The sequence below is a fragment of the Anolis sagrei genome, chromosome X, assembly GCF_037176765.1.
Source record: "Anolis sagrei isolate rAnoSag1 chromosome X, rAnoSag1.mat, whole genome shotgun sequence".
NCBI classification, from domain to species: domain Eukaryota; kingdom Metazoa; phylum Chordata; class Lepidosauria; order Squamata; family Dactyloidae; genus Anolis; species Anolis sagrei.
The window spans coordinates 44766723-44786744 of NC_090034.1; the positions used below are offsets into that span (position 1 = coordinate 44766723).

Consider the following 20022-nt stretch of genomic DNA (forward strand, 5'->3'; position numbering starts at 1 on the left):
TCTGGCTACTGACTAAAGCTGCATCTCCCTTGTAATGCTACTTCACCAAACTATAATTCCCATGATGCCGTAGCATTGAGCCATGGCAGTCCAAGTGGTGTCAAATTGGATTCGTTTTGAAATGTAGATGCGCCCAGGGAAAGAAGATGAGCATTTGCTCTCACTACTTTCCCCGCCACTTGGAATCCGGAAGTTTTGCCCAACTGTGGCTGACTTCTTCTGCCAGCCAACGCTTTGGCAGAGAGGGCGCGTGTTGTTTTGTTTTTTTCCCCAACGCGCAGGCGCACGAGTGGTCGAACGCGGAGGCGGGGCTTCTGCGCCACGTGATCCACCGGGGATGGCCAAGATGGCGGCGCCCAGGAAGCGGCGTGTTTCTCGTTGGTAGTTTCGCCTCCTTCGCTTGAAAGTTAGAATCCGCAGCAATTTCCGACATGTCGCGACTTATCGTGAAGAACCTGCCGAATGGGGTAAGGGAAGGTGGGGAGGTGCGTGGTTTCTTGAACCTCACAGTTTTTTGAACTGAAGGTGTCTACACTGTCGAATTAACCCAGTTTGATACCACTTAAAGTGTCATGAAGAGCCCCCGGTGGCGCAGTGGGTAAAAGCACTGAGCTGCTGAGCTTGTTGATCGAAAGGTCGCAGGTTCGATTACGGGGAGCTGCATGAGCTTCCGCTGTCAGCCCTAGCTTCTGCCAACCTAGCAGTTCGAAAACATGCAAATGTGAGTAGAGCAATAGGTACCGCTCCGGCGGGAAGGTAACGGCGCTCCATGCAGTCATGCCGGCCACATGACCTTGGAGGTGTCTACGGACAACGCTGGCTCTTCGGCTTAGAATTGGAGATGAGCACCACACCCCAGAGTCAGACATGACTGGACTTAATGTCAGAGGACTACCTACCTAAAGTGTCATGACTCAATGCTATGGAATCTTGGAAGCGGTAGTTTTACAAGGTCATCAGCTTTCTCTACCAAAGAGGGCTGGACCATCACCAAGCCTCAACTCTCAAGTTTCTATAACATTGAGCCACACAGTGAAAGTTTTATCAAACTTGGTTAATTTTACAGTGCAGATGCACCCCAAAACGTGTATAGAAGAAATAAAGGGAAAGAAGAAATAAGGAGGGGGAGAAACCAAAAGCTTCTTCTGTTCTTCTCCAGACAAGACAGATGTACTCCTGGTCGGTGGGAAGGCAGATCAGGGTATAGGGTTACAGCAGTGTTTCTCAACCTTCCTGGGGGTGGGGGGGATGAGAGACAGGGTCTTCTTGACAGTGGCCCCCCGCCTATGGAACTCACTCCCCATCGAAATTAGGTCAACAGCTTCCCTCCTTTCCTTCAGGAAAATGTTGAAGATGTGGCTATGGGACCAGGCATTCGGATAGCAGGCTGACAATAAAAATGACAACTGCTATAGAAAATGGACAGGCTTCGGATTAAGTTGTTGATCATAGAACTCAGACTTAGACATAGCCAACCAATTCAATTAGCACTATTTTAAATGGTTTTTAATCTAATTTTAATGTTTTACTTATTATGTAACAGTTGTTTTATCTGTTTGTATATGGGGTGCATCAAATTGTTGTCGGCTGTAAGCCGCCCTGAGTCCCCCTTGAGGGGTAGAGAAGGGCGGGGTACAAATATTTGAAATAAATAAATAATAAATAATACTGGGACCCTTCATGTTGTGGTGACCCCCAACCATAACATTATTTTCATTGCTACTTCATAACTGTAATTTTGCTGCTCTTATTAATTATACGCAGGATGTATTTTTGTTCACTGGACCAAATTTGACACTAATATCCGATATGCCCAAATTTGAATACTGGTGGGATTGGGTGGGATTGATTTTGTCATTTGGGAGTTGCAGTTGCTGGGATTCATAATTCATCTACAATCAAAGAGCATTCTGAACTCCACTAACGAGGGAATTGAACGAAACTCAGCACACAAACTCCCATGACCAACAGAAAATACTGGAAGGGTTTGGTGGGCATTGACTTTGAGTTTTGGAGCTGTAGTTCATCTACATCCAGAGAGCACCGTGGAATCAAACAATAATGTATCTGGATCAAACTTGACATGAATACTCAATATGCCTGAATGTGGACACTGGTGGCGTTTAGGGGAAATGGACCTTGTCATTTGGGAGTTGTAGTTGCTGGGATTTACAGTTTGTCAACAATCAAATAGCATACTGAACCCCCACCAATAATAGAATTGGGCCTAACTTCCCACACAGAACCCCCATGACAGAAAACACTGTGTTTTCTGATGGTCTTTGGTGACCTCTTTGACACCCGCCTCGCGACACCCCCACGGGACCTGACCCTCAGGTTGAGAAACGCTGGGTTACAGCCTGTGCTGGATGGGTTTACACTCACCCCAAAGTTGCAGGTTTGCAGTCTGAGGGTGATCCTGCATTCATTGCTGACCCTGGAGGCACAGGTGTCAAAAGTAGCCAGGAGCGCCTTTGCACAAGTAAAACTTGTGTGCTAGTTGTGCCTGTATCTGATACTGATGTTTGTATTTTATGTTAGATATAATTTATTTGATAAGTTTGTTTTTGAACTATTATGCTTGCATTTGTTGTTGTAATGAGGCATTGAATGTTTGCCTTTTTTGTTTGTTGGAATCTGCCCTGAGTAACCTTGGGGAGATAGGATGGAATATAAATAAAGTCTTATTATTATTCTCAGCCATTATACATACTACATAATTATGCGTTTCTTACTCTACCATTAACTTAATTTCTCTTTTGTTTCTCCTGAATTAATTCCTTTCATCATAAAATTCAATAGCTATCAAGTCATTTTCTTCCTGTTATTTTCTGCAAAAAGTCCACAAGGGGTTTCCAGGCTTTGAGAAGTGTCACCAATGGGTGCTTCTACACTGGGGAATTGATGTGATTTGGCACTACTTTTAACTGCCATAGGCAAATGCTCTGGAATCATGGGAGTTGATTCTCCAGGTCTCATCAGTAACATATAGATAGGACCATGATTTGAGTGTCAACTTGAGGTCTGATCCTATGTTTTAAACTTAAGTGGCATTACTCTGAAAGCATTTTTGACATTCTTTGAATAAATTATCTACTGTATCTTTCGCTTCTCTCCAGATAAAGGAAGATCGTTTCCGCGGCCTTTTTGCTGCCTTTGGGACATTGACTGATTGCGCCTTGAAGTTCACCAAGGATGGCAAGTTCCGCAAATTTGGGTTCATTGGCTTTAAGTCTGAAGAGGATGCCAAAGCAGCCTTGACGCATTTCAACAAGAGTTTTATAGATACAGCCAGAGTTTCGGTAATACACCTTTCAACTGTTTTGGGATATTAAATGGGTAAAAGGGGTGTATAGGTTTGATTGGGATCTACGTAGTTCTCTTAGTAAGTACTGAAATCTATTCTGAATCTGGAAAAAAATTGGGATAAATAGTATTCTAATAGCATAGTAATCCATGGTTTACCACATTGGGTTCAAGTATTGTACCTATGTGAAATATTCTAAACCTGACACACCACAGTTTCCCCTTTATGACCAAATCAATAAGTTGAATGTACTCTGTAAAATATATATTATGTGTTTAATGAATTTTTAGTCATTTTAAATTAATATTTAATTGGGTTTAGTCTTTAATGCATTTAAAACTTTTATTTATTTTATTGTTTATTTGTTTTGGAGATTTCTATGCCGCCTTACTCCATAGTGGACCCAAGGTGGCTCGCATCATTTTTAAAAATATACATAGTAGCATAAAACCATTAACTAAAAACAGATAATAAAAATTCCAAGAATGCTCTTTAGCAACTTCTGCATTATAAACAATAAAAGTTAAAATCAGTCTAGAAATCCCCATATGATTGTACAGTGTCTGGCGTCAGTTAAAAGCTGCTTCAAAAAGGAAAGGAGCTGGCACCTTTTCCCCACCATTTAGTCTGTGAACTAAGTTGCACCTTGAAATTATTTTCAGGTTGAGTTCTGTAAGTCTTTTGGAGATCCCCAGAAACCTAGAGCATGGAGCAAGCATTCCCAAAAGCCGTCAGCCATTGAGAAAGTACCTGAAAAATCTGCCAAGAGTTCAGGCCATGCAGAAATTAAGCAAGTAAGTTTGTAAATCATTTCACTGCTGTGCTTGAAAATTCTGGAAGAAAGGTCTTTGGCATCTTTGTTTTTAAACAGTATCTCCTGAGATCAATTTCCTATGATTTTTAAGCATAGGCTGGGTGGCCATCTGTCAGGGGGTTTTTGATTGTGTTTTCCTGCAGGCGGTTGGACTGGATGGCCCTTGTGGTCTCTTCCAACTTCTGTGGTACCATTTTTTAAAAAATCTTTTTTTACACCATTCTTTCCTAGAAGAAAAAGAAGAAGAATCAGCCAGAAGATTTTAAAAAGGTAAATCTCAGCCATTTGCAAATGGTCTGCTTCAGGCCCCATCTCTGATTAGGGAGGGCATAGTACAAAGATGATTTGGGTTGTTGTTTTGGGCTATGTGTCCCAGAATGACTGAGTTAACCCTAGATCTATCAGTAGATCCCAGTCCTTCTAAGTATGTTTATTTCACTGTTTCTCTATGAGTTCCCCCATGCAAATAATCTGCTCCTTTTATCTCACCCTGAGTTTTTAAACCATGTTATTGTACATGCGGCCCACTCACTGTCATTATGTTGTTTATTGCTTTCTTATGCTTTGTGTATATTGCTTATTGTATTTATATGCTTTGTACTTTATTGCGATGTTCTTTATTTTATTCTATTGTAATTTGTTGCTTGGGCTTGGCCTCATGTGAGCGCCCCGAGACCCCATTGGGGGAAATGGTGGCGGGGTACAAATAAAGATTATTATTATTATTATTATTATTATTATTATTATTATAGTCTTCTCATATCCACCTGACCCTTTTAATGAGTACGTTGCACATTTGACATCTCAAATGATGTTCTGCGGGGACTCCTCCTATAACCGTTTGTGACTTGCTCTTTGCTTGGTCCCCTTCCTCAGCTGGAAGGAGAGGAGGCATTCCAAGACTTCCTGGAGGTGCACAAGAAACGGTCTCAGGTGACCACTTGGTCCAATGACACAAAAGCGGAGGAGGCCAAAAAGAACCGCGCCAAGGTGACGGATGACTATCTGAATTTTGATTCCGATGAGTCGGAGACTCTAAGTGAGGAGGAAGCTGAGTCTGGGAATAAGGATGGAGATGCTGGAATTACCCAAGGTACTCGATGTGTTGGGTTGATGTGCCATTTCATGAGTGCTGCTATCTTAGTAAAGAAGAAATAAGGGTTCAGACTTGGTATGCCTCTTTTTGTGCCGTTCCTAGCTACACCAAGTGCTTTCTTGTTGCAAGACTTTCAGCAGTGAATAGACCGACATAACATCAAATTTGAGACTAAACACAATATGAAAGGATAACTCTTGCTTTTCCTGGCTTGCTCTGAGCTGGAATAGAGGTTTGCATTTCCCGCGCTGAGCCTTGAGCAGGACATTAAAGCAGAGAGAAGTTTTGGTGAGGTTGGGGAGGTGTTGTTGTGAATTTTAAACGTAATTTTAAATTGTATTTTAACTCCATTTATATCCACACAGTACCATTTAATTGTATTTTAACTTCATTTATATCCACAGAATAATAATAATAATAATAATCTTTATTTATACCCTGCCACCATCTCCCCAATGGGGAGTCGGAGCGGTTTACATGAGGCCAAGCCCAAATAACAATTACAATAAAGAAAAAACCAAAACACAAACCGAAAACGCGAACAATAACATCATATTAACATAAAACATATGCGTACATAACAATGTAAAAAATTACAATAAGCACAGGCACAATAACAATGGGCGGGCTACATGTAATGATTAAAAGACAAACTGATTAAAACTAATTAAAACTCGGGCAAGATAAAAGTACCATTTAATTGTGTTTTAACTTTTGTATTTGCTTTGTTTTAAACTGTGATTAGATTGTGTGATGGTTAGCAGACTTCTGGGGACCACGGGGAGAAAGGCAGGGTACAAATAGTTAAGAAGAAGAAGACTAAATGGGGCACTGGGTAGCATTCCAGTCTTTCCTTGTACTCAGAAGAAAACAAACTCTCCTGTTATCAGGTTAAAAGGTGACAAACAGGCAGAGCTTGGTAAAAAACTACTTGTTTGTATTCCAAATCTCAGAATCCCCTGTCTGGGGGATTGTGTAGTCTTCAAAGAAACTATTTTCCAAGTTTTGTGGTGCCTGTTGTCGATAATGGACTGGATAAGGGCAAACAAATTGAAACTTAATCCAGATAAGACAGAAGTACTCTTGGTCAGTTGGAAGGCAATTGGGGAATAGGGATCCAATCTGTGCTGGAAGGGGTCACACTCCCTGAAGACACAGGTCTGCAGTTTGGGGGTCCTCCTGAACTCAGCACTCAACCTGGAGGGCCAGGTGGCGGTGGCGGTGAGGAGGGCCTTTGCACAATTAAAAGTTGTGTGCCAACTGCGCCCATTCCTTGAAAAACAAGTATGGTCACGGTGGTCTGTGCCTTAGTGACATCCTGTCTGGATGACTGTAACACACTCTACGTGGGGCTGCCTCTGAAGAGTGCTCAGAAACTTCAGCTGGCCCAAAGGGCTGCAGCCAGACTGCTATCTGGGACTGGCTACAGGGAGCAGACAACCCCCTGTTGCAGCAGCTCCACTGGCTGCCAGTCTGTTTCCGGGCACAATTCAGAGTGCTGGTTATGACCTTTAAAGCCCTAGATGGTTCAGGTCCAGGCTATTTTACCAACCGCATCCCTTTGTACGAACCTGGCTAGGCCCTGAGATCTTCAGGAGAGGCTCTTCTCTTGGTCCCACCTCCATCTCAAGCTCGGTTAGTGGGAATGAGAGAGCAGGCCTTCTCAGTGGCTGCCCCTTGCCTCTGGAACTCCCTGCCCAGGGAAGCCAGAATGGCCCCCTCCCTGCTGTCCTTCTGCGGCAGCCTAAAACCTTTTTATTCGAACAAACTCTTAAAAAGGTGTTTAAAATCATGGGGTGCTGTGGTTTTTAGTTTTGGATATGTTTTTATGGATTTTAACTGGATTTTTCAATACCAATGATATTTAATTCTGTGTTGATGTTTGTATATTTGTAGATTTTAAATTGCATTGAAATGTTTTTAATGTAAGCCGCTTTGAGTCTCCTTGTGGAGAGAAAAAAGTGGGGTATAAATAAACGTCATAATAACTATAAGATGGAAAATTGTGTTTTGATAGAAGTGATGCAGGCAAAGAGAAGTTTGGATACATTATGTGACTGCCTGCCACAGACTTGCATTTTCTCCTTGACTATTTCTCCGGTTCTCCCCACTTGGACTGTGTGTAAGTCCTTTCGGTTATTTTTAACCCTCTCACTATCCAATATCACTCATGTCTTCTCCCATCCTGCAGAGGAGGTCCAAAGCCCCCAAGGAAAGGCAGCAGCCAGGCCAGAGCTGTCAGATATGGACTACCTGAGATCAAAAGTCGTGAAAAATGTTGAGTCCTTGTCTTCATCTGAGGAAGAGAGTGAAGATGAGGAGGTGGATAAGGAGGAGTCTGATGAAGGCAAAGAGGAAGAAACAAAACCCAGTCCTGGGTACAAGGCTGGCTCTGGTTTGATAGCAGAATCTGGAGCGGGTGTAAAGATTGAAAGCTTGAAAAAGGTTGCAGAGAAAAAGAAACAAAAGGCCACAACCGAGGTATGATCCAACCCTGAATTCTCAAATTCATGCATCTCTCATTAGGTCATGGCTTGGTGATTCTCAGTTCTGTTTTGTCTGTTTACAAATGTCTCCATGTTTGTCTTCTGCTGTTACAAATAATAGTACAACTTGGAAGCCCCTGCTTGCTAGCTGTCCTCTCCTTTTTTCCTGCAATCCTTTTGCTTGAGTTGTGATTTGAACCTGAATTTCTTTAGTTTTATTCTGATGCTCTAACCACTTCACTACGCAATTAAGGGGAACATTCAACATATACTTCTGAATATTGGGCAAGTTGGACAAATTGTCTGACCTTGGATCAGATGGTTTTTTCAATTGCACTTCTGGGAGTTTAGGCCTAAACAAATTAGACACAAAGCACTTGGGAACTTTCCTCAAAGTGTTCCACTGACCATTCTTTTGGCTTCCCAGGGAAAAGCTCAGGTTGGTGCAAATGAACCCACCACGCCATACACAGTGAAGCTGCGGGGCGCCCCCTTCAATGTCACAGAAGTAAGTATCCGTGTTATTTTGCCTGGCTCTGGCCAATGGAGCTGAAGTTACTCTCTGTAATGTTCATGTCATTGATCTCTGTCCTGTGATTATGGAAGCTTGAGAGCTCATTGACTATATGTTCATGATACCACACTTTTTTGTGTGTGTCAGGAATGACTTGAGTAGCTGCAAGTCACTCCTGGTGCGAGAGAATTGGCCGTCTGCAAAGACGTTGCCCAGGGGACACCCGGATGTTTTTTATGTTTTGCCACCCTTGTGGGAGTTTTCTGTCATGCCCCTTCATGGGAGCTGGAGCTGACAGAGGGAGTTCATCCATGCTGTTGTGGGATTTGAACCTCCGGCCTGTTGTGCCACCGGGGGCTCCTGAACTGAACTGACCTTCTATCCTTTGACTTTGGTAGTAGACCAGGGTTGGATCCCTAAACTCTACATCTAAAAGCTCTAGCTGATGTTTTTAAGTAACCAAATTGCTAGAATGTTTGGGACCTGAAGGTACATTTCATGGCAGGTCTCAATTCTTCTTTAGCAGGTGGAATGTCCTCATCTTCCCCATAAGGCTGTTTATTCATGAGAGATACTAGGGCAGTGCAATCCAGAAAAGGATCTTTTCCAATTGCCAGGTGGGGGCAAAGAGGTCCCTGATACTGTTTTGCTAATGCTCTTGGGCTTTTTTTGTCCGCAGCAAAATGTGAGGGAGTTTCTTGTGCCGCTTCACCCAGTCGCAATCCGAATTGTGAGGAATGCCCATGGGAATAAGACAGGTAAGAATTGACTTCTTGTGTTTGCCAAGCGCTCTTTTCTTGGATGCCATCTGGCTGCTGATTGGGGCTTGGAGCCCCCTTATGCCACATAGGAAGACACCATCCAAACACTCCCAGAAGATGGCCATCCAGAGAAAGGGGACTCCATTGCAACAGAGTAAACTTACTTAAGAAGCAAATTTAATATAGACATTTCACACACTTGAACTCATAATAAATTCTATCTACTGGTATTGTAGAAGAGGTATGTTATGCTAGGTATGTTTGTGTTTGTTTTCTCCTCCCAGGTTATGTGTTTGTTGATTTTAACAATGAGGAGGAGGTTCAGAAAGCCCTGAAACGGAATCACGAATACATGGGTAGGTATCCACCTGTTTAGATGCTGTTCCTTTTCCCAACTTCTGGTGACCCAAAGATGAAACTATCATGGAAGGGTTTTTTTTTTAAGCTGAGAGTGTGTGACCTGCTCATAATCACCCAGTGGGTTTTCATGGTTGAATGGGGACTCAAACCCTGGTCTGGATTCATGTCCTTTCTTGACCCTGCAAGCTAGGTGGCTGGGCCAGTCACTTTTTCTCAGCCTCGCGTGCCTCTTAAGGTGGTTGCTGTGCTCTTGGGATAAATGAAAATTCATCACTTATCCTCCTTTTCTTTCTGCCATCTTGACCAGGTGGGCGGTACATTGAACTCTTCCATGAGGAACACTCCAAAAAGACTAAACATTCCTCAAAGGACCTGGCCCAGACCTGGCAAAGGACAAAGAAAGATGACGAGGAAGACGAAGATCTGTCTGAGTCGGGAAGGCTTTTTGTGAGAAATCTTCCCTACACCAGCACTGAGGAAGACTTGGAAGGGTTGTTTTCTAAATATGGTAAACAGCCACCATGAGCCTTGTATTACCCACAAATATGTCATTTTCCTTCTGCAGTCCCTCAGAATGCAGACAGCTGTGACACAGTGTCACTTCTTGGCTCTATAAAGGCTTCAGCCCACAGCTCCCATCAGCCTCATCCAGTGTGTCTAATGGCAGTGGATTGTGGGATTTGTAGTCCCAAGACATCAGAAGGGCCAAATATTCCTCGGTTTACCATTGAGCTATTCGTGGTTCCCAACCTGTGGTCCATGGACCACTAGTGGTCTGCAAGAACGAAAATATGGCCTGCAGCCTCAACATTACTACACTGTTGCCTCGAAACCACACGGCAACAAGAGGGACTGGTCTCGTAAAACCCTCTTATAGTGCCGAGGCAATGGGGATGTCGGAAGGGGAGAGGCTGACTACCCACAAAGATTACTACTACCACATCAGCTCTAGATTATTAAATACTAGCTTGGGGACCCAGCAGTGCCTGGGTTTTTGAGAAAGGCATTGCTTGTTTTTTAAAGTTTGGTAATATTAGTTTGGTAATGCCTAATGCTATTTATTAGAAAAAAAGCCAGTGTTTCCTTTTGTTTTTTTATGAATGATTCCAATAGAACTACAATTCCCAGAATCGTGAGCCAATCCTTCCCAAACCCTGCCATTATTCAAAGCTGCAAAGACACAAACCCACTACAAGAAGTAGTACATAAATCACAGAGGTAAACTTTTTTGCAACTTATTTAATACAACATGTTGTATACATTTCTACTTACAAGAGAGTAAGGGATCTAATGCCCTTAGGAGAAGTCTGCTTTAAAGCAAGAAATATTCTACTTAAGTGACTGGTGTAAAAATCACTGTGTATATAGCAGTCTTATGTTCTCCGTATATCGCTCAATGTTGTATTATCTAACATTTTCCTCTGTGATTTATGTACTACTGCTTGTAGTGGATTTGTGTCTTTGCAATTTTGGGAATCCATTGTCTTTTGAATTAATCAAAGTTGGCCATGTTAGGTCTGTGTGCCAAGCGTGGTCCAGATCTGATATCAGATGGGTTCAGTGCTCTCTGTATAAGAGTGAACTACAACTCCCAGATTCCCAGGGCAATCACACCCAAACTCTGCCAGTATGCACAGTTGGCCATGTTGGGTTTGTGTGCCAAGTTTGGTCCAGATCCATCATTGGCTGCGTTCAAAGTGGCCTCTGGATGTAGGTGAACTACAACACCAATAAATCAAGGTCAATTCCCCCAACCCTGGTCATGAGCATTCTGCGTGCCAAATGTGGTCCAGGTCCATTATCGAAGGGGGTCAGAGTTCTCTGCCTTGATGCAGGATGAACTACAACTTCCATCCTGTTGAGTCAGTCCCCTAAATCCCCCCAGTCTGTTCAGTTGCTGATCATTTCCTCTGTGTTTGCTGTGTGCCCTAGGAAAGGGTAGGAACGGGTCATGTAAATTCCACAGAAGGAGCCCTGGGATGCCTGCCTGTGATGGAGGAAAGATGTGAAATCTAGGATGAAATAAAAGTATTCCTTGGGTTGTTAGTATTTCTGGAGGACATTGGCAGCGTTTAGGCTACAAAATCATGGCACTCACTATAATGTGCAATGTCAATGGATTGAGTGCCTTTGGAGGATTCTCAGTACTTGGAACTACAGTGTTCCTTCACTGTTTCGCAGTTTGCTTTCCGCGGACTTGCTCTTTCGCAGATAGGGTTTAGAATTAATATTCTAAAGCCTAACCGTGAAACAGTGAGTCCGCTGGCTCCATGGATGCTGGAAGGGAGGCCAGGGCAGGCTTCCCCATCTCGCCCCAGCAGCCTTTGCAGTGCTTACCTGGGCCTCCGTGGCTGCCAGGGTGAGATGGGGAAGCCCTGGTTGGATTGGCCAGGGGCAGCTTCCCCACCTCGCCCCTGCAGCCATGGAGCCCTGCGGAAAGCTGCTGGGGCAAGGTGGGGAAGCTGGCCCTGGCCAATCCAACCAGCGGATCGGCCAGGGCCGGCTTCCCCATCTTTCCCCAGCAGCCTTTGCAGTGCTACCCTGGGCCTCCGTGGCTGTCAGGGTGAGATGGGGAAGCTGACCCTGGCCAATCCACTGGTTGGCTCAGCCAGGGCCAGCTTCCTCACCTCGCCCCAGCAGCCCTGCGGAGGCCCTGGGCAGGCCGGCAAAGGCTGCTGGGGCGAGGTGGGGAAGCTGGCCCTGGCCGATCCAGGGGCAGGGCGGGGTCTGCTGCGGGTTGGCCAGTTGGCCAAGCGATGAGAGACTTCCCACTGCACAGGGTGCTTCTGGGAAGAAGAAGCCCCCTGCAAGCAGCATGGCTGGTGGAAGGGCGCCCACCGCCACAATGACCCTTGCTTGGTAAGTCGGGCAAGACATTTATTTTATATATATATATAGAGAGAGAGAGCATCCCTACATCACGGTTTATCACTTTTTGTGGATGGTTCTGGAATGTAACCCCCGTGATAACTGAGGGTACACTGTATAGCCTATTTGTGGAGGCAGGAGGCTGTCTATGTAACTGGACACCTCCACAACATACACACATACACATTTTTCACTTTTATTATGTGTATAGATATAGATAGATGGCTTTCTGTGGGCAAGCAGATAGCGACTATTGGATGGCATATGTTCTGTATCAGAAACTAAAACTGATGCGGTCTATCCAATGCAGTTTTCTAAATCAGCACCCCAGATAACCAAACAAAATCTAAAGTTGACCAAAAATCAATTCGTAACCCTTTTGGTAATAATGTCCCTGGTCAAGTGGTCCCTGGTCAAAAAATTGGAACCACTGTATTAGACAAACCAAGTAAAATCTGATTAATTGTAGGTGATGCTCTATATATGCAGGAAATCTATCCCATGTGTCATTGATTGCCCAGTTTTGACTGGCAACAGTCAGAGGTGCTTTCCAGATGGATTGCACTGATAGTAACCCTCTCTCAGGTTCAACTTTCTTCTGCTGCAAAAGAATATGACGACATAGTTTTAAAAAAATCTATTGTTCAATGATTTGATGTTTTTAGATACATTGTAATGTGTTGGTTTTATTTTTATTGATGTATGTATTTTATATGTGGCATCAAATTGTGCTGACTGTTCGCCGCCCTGAGTCGCCTTCAGGCTGATATGGGCGGGGTAGAAATAACATAACATAAATAAATAAATAAATAAATAAATAAACAGAGCTTGACATTCTTAAGTCTCCTGCAACCCAAGCAAATAAAGCAGTCAAAATCCACCTTTCCTTATGTATACCATCCGCAGGGCCGCTTTCGGAGGTCCACTTCCCCATCGATGGCCTGACCAAGAAACCCAAGGGCTTTGCCTTTGTTACCTACATGTTCCCCGAACATGCTGTGAAGGCCTTCGCCGAAGTGGATGGGCAGGTTTTCCAGGTAAGGAAATTGGAATTCAGGCTGCTTATTCCAGAGTTTGTACAGTGAGGATTTCTTAAATCCATCTAGAAGAACTTACTTTGGAGATCTCTTTCAATTCGAAACCTTTCTTTTGCCTTTGTTGACCTGCTTCTGTTCCGCCAAAAAGTGAAATGCTATAGGTTCTATCTTCTCTTCTTCTATCTTCTAGGGTCGAATGCTCCATGTCTTGCCTTCCACCATTAAGAAGGAAGAAGAGGAGCATGGTGACGATCCCGGGGCCTCATCCTACAAGAAACAAAAGGCATCCAAGGACAAAGCCAGCAGTTCCAGGTTTGTGCTCACAGTGGGTAAACTTCTGGTGGTTGGGGAAGATGCTGTTGACTAGGAATTAAGCAACAGCAAAATCAATGGAACCATAATTACAAGCAATACTTTGTAGCTTAGAGCTTGTTCTGCCGGTAGCTAACGCTGTTAGAAAAGAACAAAAAAAGATCAACCCCCTTGTTTTACTCCCTTTTCTAGCTCACATAACTGGAACACTCTGTTTATGGGGGTGAATGCTGTGGCCGACGCGGTTGCACACAAATACAATGCCACGAAGAGCCAAGTGTTTGATCATGTGAGTTGTAATTTTATATATTTTTAAAATCCATTACATATTTCAATTCTATCTTAACTATTTTTCTGATCCCCACTTGATCCCGTCAGTTCATGACCATCTTGAGAGTATCCTAGTGTCTGTTTTTTTAGGAATTAGAGAGGTTTTTAGGTTGATATTTTGGTTGTTTAGGGTTCATTGCTATTCCCCTACCATCTCTCACCTGCCAGACAGACGGAAGCTGTTCAATTACTAGGTTATGTTGACCCATGCCTGATTTTCTCTTGGCAGGAGCTGAAGGGTAGTGTGGCCGTGAGGGTGGCATTGGGAGAGACGGAGCTGGTTCAGAAGGTCCGCCAGTTCTTGCTGGAAAACGGTGTCAGTCTGGACTCCTTCAGCCAGGTAAGAATCCTGCACTTTTTAGATTTCTTTTTAATCAGTGATGTGTTCTCCACCACAGCAGAGTTTAGAAAAGTCACTGTCCTTCAGACTTTATTACCGGTTTAGATTGGGACCATAGGTTAACTTTATTGTTCTGAAGACATTTTAAAGGAAGGGTCTTAACAGCATGGGTTGCAAACAGCATTGAGAAATTGAGAGTTTGGAAGAGTGAGGTCTGAATTTTTAAAGAATTAGGTCTTGTTTTAGAGAGATTATAATAATATAGTAGTATATATAGTATTGTATTAATATTATTATTAGTAGTAGTAATTATTATTGTTAATAATTATTTATTTATTATGTCAGAAGCAAATTGGGGGTACAGTTATAATTTTTTTGTCGTGCCAGGAGCGACTTGAGAAACTGCAAGTCGCTTCTGGTGTGAGAGAATTGGCCGTCTGCAAGGACGTTGCCCAGGGAACACCCGGATGATTTTGATGTTTTTATCATCCTTGTGGGAGGCTTCTCTTATGTCCCCACAGAAGGAGCTGGAGCTGATAGAGGGAGCTCATCCGCCTCTCCCCGGATTCGAACCTGCGACCTGTCGGTCTTCAGTCCTGCTGGCACAGAGGTTAAACCCACTGCGCCACCGGGGACTCCTACAGTTATAATAATAATAATGCTGGCAGCATAATAATAATAATAATAATAATAATAATAATAATAATAATATAACTTGTGCCACAAATACAATCTGCCTGCGACAAAGAACTGGTGGGATCACAAGCTTGAAAAAGTTACAGAAAATGAACACATCAAACTACTCTGGAACTTCTGAATTCAGACAGACAGAGTTTTGGAGCACAATACTCCTGACCTCACGATCGTGTTAAAAAACAAAGTATGGGTCGTCAGTGTTGCAATCCCAGGCAACAGCAGGATTGAAGAGAAACAACTGGAAAAGCTAACAAAATATGAGGATTTAAAGATCAAAGTGCAAAGACTTTGGCACAAGCAAGTAGAGGTGGTCCCAGTGGTGATCGGCACACTGAGTGCAGTGCCTAAAGACCTTGGCCTGCACTTAAACACAATTGGCGCTGACGAAATTACCATCTGCCAGCTGCAAAAGGCCACCCTACTGGGATCTGCAAATATTATTCGCCGATACATCACACAGTCCCAGACACTTGGGAGGTGTACAACGTGTGATCCAATACAACAGCCATCAGAGCTGTGTACTAATCTTGTTGTTTTTCAAATAATAATAATAATAATAATAATAATAATAATAATAATAATAATTTGCCTTCTCCTTTTGGCCAGGCTGCCAGCGAGCGGAGCAAAACCGTGATCCTGGTGAAGAACTTGCCTGCTGGTACTGAGGCAACTGAGTTAGAGGAAGTCTTTGGGGCCTACGGCAGCCTTGGGCGGGTGCTGCTCCCCGAAGGAGGAGTGACGGCTATTGTGGAGTTTCTGGAGCCCACAGAAGCAAAACGGGCTTTCACAAAGCTGGCCTACTCAAAGGTAACAACAGGGAGACCAGGCGCCTAGGGCCTGAATTTGGTCAAAGTGACAAGACATTGTTGGAAGATCCTCCAACTCAGTCATTCCTAGCATATCTTCGTCATTTATATGCAGAGACCCACCCTGATACTTTATCCATGCATATCATTATCTTGATAGTGACCTGTTCAGGTGTGGTTGTTGCAGATTTCTCTTTACCATTGCAACTCCCACACATGCCATGGACTCATTGAGCCACCTTATCCCTTCTCCCTGTCATGATTGGAAAGTGGCAGGGTGGATTGAAAGAACGTCTGGCTGTGTGCCCATAGCCAGGTGCAAAATAGTGACATTAACTGCAAGGCTTCCAGGGATTCCTTCCCAAGTAATCCTCAGAGCTCGGGATGTTTGTCTGTTCTTGAGGTGAAAAGCACATGTCTGTTTTAGATGGATTAGGGATCAGCTGGTTTTCCCTGTAATAGGCAGTAAGTTCACCTAGAGCTTCGGAGAGCTTCTGTTCTACCATCTCAAAGCTCCCTGCTTGAGCGGTAATGGCACGACCATCAGCATAGATGAAATTCTCTGTCCCTTTTGGCAGTGGCTGGTCATTTGTGTAGATGTTGAACATGGATGGAGCAAGAACGCTCCACCGAGGCAGGCCGTTCTTCTGTTTCCTCCATCTGCTTCTCTGGCCCTGGAACTCAACAAAAAAGCTCCTGTTTTGTAGCAGGTTTCCTATGAGGCAGGTGAGGTGGTAGTCCTTTGTGGTATTATACATTTTTCTCAGGAGGAGGCGGTGGTGTACAGTATCATAAGCTACTGACAGGTCTATGAAGACAGCTCCTGTGATCTGCTGCCTTTCAAAGTCATCTTCTATGTGCTGAGTCAGGTTCAGCACTTGCGATGTGCAGCTTAGCTAATGAGGACCTAACTAGATGCTTTCTCATTCTCCCAAACTCTCACCCAGCCATTGGATGCCCATGAATGGATGCAGGGCTGCTCTGGTAAAATAGGCAGCTATGGGGTATTGAGTGGCGAGATGGAGTTTGGTTCTGAATAGTGTTTGGAATGGCAGAAAAAAACTTTCCTCCAACCCAGAGCTCTCTTAATGTATTAGACTGCAATCACCTAACTATGATCTTTCTCACCATTTCTCCCAGTTTCGTCATATCCCGTTATACCTTGAATGGGCGCCAATGGGGGTCTTTTCTGGTCCTGGAAAGAGAAAGCCTGAGAATCCAGGAGACCGGAAGGAAAGTGAAGGACCGGCAAAAATGGGTATGCATCTGGGTTTGGTATGTGTAGGGATCCTATCCTTGAGCTATGGGGTGGGTGGCTTGGCCCAATTGCAGGGTTGCTGCAATGCTGCCTTTTAACCCAAGTTCAGAATTAATGGTGGTCTCACTCCTTTTATAGGTGACTCTAAAGATGAAGAAACTCAAATGGAAGCAGAGAAAGGCCAGATTGAGGAGGAGGAGGACGACGAAGATGATGATGAAGAGAGCATTCCAGGATGTACACTTTTTGTAAAGAACCTGAATTTTAACACCACAGAGGAAACGTTAAAAGAGGTGAGGTTTTGTGTTACTAAGCTACCTACTCTGGAGTCCCAATTTTCTTTGCAGACTCAAAGGGCTGGTTGTTGCCTTATATTGATGGTATACGAGGCAGGAATGAAAGCCAACCCACATTGAAATCTTTTTATTATTATTATGTTCTTTAAAAAAATTATTAATACACTTACTTAATACAGTATCATAAAATGGGGAGAGAAGGGGAAGGAAAAAAGGATATGGGAATATAATATAGGGGGCCACTAACCTCTATGTGAGAGTGGAAAAGAAAAAGAAGAAAAGAAAAATATGAATATAGGTTGCGGGGGGAAATAGAAGGGCAAAGGGGGATTTTGGTTGACTTCCAATTTTCTACATTGTGGTTAAAAGTTCTTTGTTCTAAATCTTTCTAAATTCAGCTCCCCCCTTTCCTACTTCTTCCCAATGAAAACAGTTATCTCTCTTTTTCTTTTGTTGAGCCATATTATCATTTTCATATTCTGTTGTTTCATATAGTCTTTACATAATGTCAAATCTGTCACTTTTTTAACACTGCTCTGGTGGTGTGCTAGTAGCTGAGTTTCATTTGTCCATCTTTGGCTATTTCTCTCCATGAACCAACCCAAACTCTTAGATCTTCGGGCGAGACCCTTCTTTTGCCCTTGCCAGTCTCTCAGACTCGCCTTGTGGGTATAAGAGAGAGAGCCTTCTCCTCTGTGGCCTCCTGACTCTGGAACTTATTGCCCAGAGAGATTAGGAAAGCCCCTACCTTAGAAACCTTTAAAAAGAATCTCAAGACCGAGCTTTGCCGTTGCGCTTTTGGAGAGTAGTCACATAATCTTAAGCTATTGCTCCCCTCAACGTTCTTGTATTAGGAGTACCCCCCCCCCCCCCGGTACACCTTGTACGAAGGTCTGTCTATCACCCTGTCTCTCCACGAGTTCTCCCTTACAAATAATTCTGCTCCTTTATCTCACCCTGAGTTTTTAAATCATTTTATGTACATGTGGCCCGCTCACTGTCACTGTGTTTGTTTTACTGCTTCTTTTTTTAATGTTTTGTGTATATTGTTTATTGTATATGTTGTTTATTTTATTCTAATTTGCATTTTATTTTATTGTAATTTTATTGTAATTTGCTTGGCCTTATGTAAGCCGCCCCGAGTCCCCATTGGGGGAGATGGTGGCGGGGTATAAATAAATATTATTATTATTATTATTATTATTATTATTTTCGAGAGCCATTGGTCTATTGATGGTACTTTCATTCTCCAATTTCGTGCATGGATTATTCTGGCTGCCATCACAAAGTAATTGAAAAATATGTGAAAAGCAGGACGGTACATTCTACCATATGTGGTGGCTGTGCAACAAAGCAAAAGAATATTGGAAAGTAATACATGAAATATCCCCAAAAATATAGGATACCAAAATGCAAATGAAACCAGAAATTTAGGAATTACAGACAGAAAAATAGACAAGAATAAATAGAGACTCTTGAATTATTTAATGGCAGCGAGAATACTCTATGCTAGGAATTGGAGAACAAAAGAAATACCTCCAGTCCAACAATGAATAGTAAAGGTTCTAGAAATAAGAAATATGGACAGATTAGCACAGCTTCTGACAAACAAACAAGGGATACCAAAGAAAGAAATAGATTGGAACCCAGTAAGGAATTACCTACAACAAGAAAGAAGAAGAATGATGATCTACACGAGCAGAATAAAAGAAGTACGGCCTGAAGTGGGAAAGAAACAAAGATGTGAAGCTCATATTAAAATAAGTAATTGAAGACTGGAAAGAAAGGGAAGATGAAGAACACCCCACCTCAATCCTTTATATATATATGTATATGTATGTGTGTGTGTGTGTGTGTGTGTGTATATATATTCCTTGCTATATATGCACTTATCTTTCTATATTTTTTCAATTATTATTTTATTTATCTTTCTCACTATATATTTTAAATCGATATAAGTAAAATTTCAATAAACATACTGTATATACTTGAGTATAAGCCAATCTGAATATAATAACAATAATAATAATAATAATAATAATAATAAACTTTATTTATACCCCGCCACCATCCCCAAAGGGGACTTGGGGTGGCTAACATGAGGCCAAGCCCAAAGGTACAATACAGCAAAAATAAAATACAGACTGCGGACAACAAAAATTGCATCAGAATAAAATACATACAGTATCAAAACAACATAAATAAAGCAAATTATCACAACATACAATCAAAACAGAATGGGCAGGCCAAATGGACAAGGTAAAATGATAAAACCCTGGATGAGGTAGGAATAAAAAAAATGTAATTGAGGGAAGCCTAAAAAAGGATAAACAGTGAGGTAGGATTTCAGTTTAGGACGGGGAAAAGTGCATCATAGAGACAACACTATGGATGGAGCAGACAGAAATGGGGTAAATGGTCACTCTCCGAAGGCACATCTGAACAGCCAAGTTTTCAGATTTTTCTTGAAGGCTGCTAAGGTTGGGGCTTGCCTAATTTCACTAGGCAATGAGTTCCATAGTCAGGAAGCCACAGTGGAGAAGGCTTTCCCCCTCATTCCCACAAGTCTTGCCTGTGATAAAGGAAGAGGCGAAAGGAGAGCCTCCCCAGAGGATCGGAGGGATCATGCAGGTTGGTGGTAGGAGATGTGGTCATGAATATAAGCCGAAGCACCCCATTTTACCACAGAAAACTGGGGAAACATTGACTCTAGTGTAAGCCGAGGGTGGGAGTCGCTACTG

General features: G+C 42.9%; 1 protein-coding gene across 1 annotated transcript in view; it reads left to right on the forward strand.

The window, feature by feature from the left end:
* Nucleotides 1-327: 327 nt before the first annotated feature.
* RBM19 (RNA binding motif protein 19) overlaps nucleotides 328-20022 on the forward strand; it is a 75487-nt gene continuing 55792 nt past the window's right edge. The window contains exons 1-17 of the mRNA XM_060785448.2: nucleotides 328-467; nucleotides 3120-3302; nucleotides 3970-4101; nucleotides 4353-4391; nucleotides 4998-5214; nucleotides 7409-7698; nucleotides 8131-8211; nucleotides 8897-8975; nucleotides 9263-9334; nucleotides 9646-9846; nucleotides 13113-13243; nucleotides 13434-13555; nucleotides 13748-13844; nucleotides 14115-14225; nucleotides 15528-15728; nucleotides 16868-16985; nucleotides 17124-17278. Coding sequence (XP_060641431.2) covers nucleotides 432-467; nucleotides 3120-3302; nucleotides 3970-4101; nucleotides 4353-4391; nucleotides 4998-5214; nucleotides 7409-7698; nucleotides 8131-8211; nucleotides 8897-8975; nucleotides 9263-9334; nucleotides 9646-9846; nucleotides 13113-13243; nucleotides 13434-13555; nucleotides 13748-13844; nucleotides 14115-14225; nucleotides 15528-15728; nucleotides 16868-16985; nucleotides 17124-17278 — 2265 coding nt within the window. The 5' untranslated portion in view covers nucleotides 328-431. The remainder of the gene's footprint in view (nucleotides 468-3119; nucleotides 3303-3969; nucleotides 4102-4352; nucleotides 4392-4997; nucleotides 5215-7408; nucleotides 7699-8130; nucleotides 8212-8896; nucleotides 8976-9262; nucleotides 9335-9645; nucleotides 9847-13112; nucleotides 13244-13433; nucleotides 13556-13747; nucleotides 13845-14114; nucleotides 14226-15527; nucleotides 15729-16867; nucleotides 16986-17123; nucleotides 17279-20022) is intronic.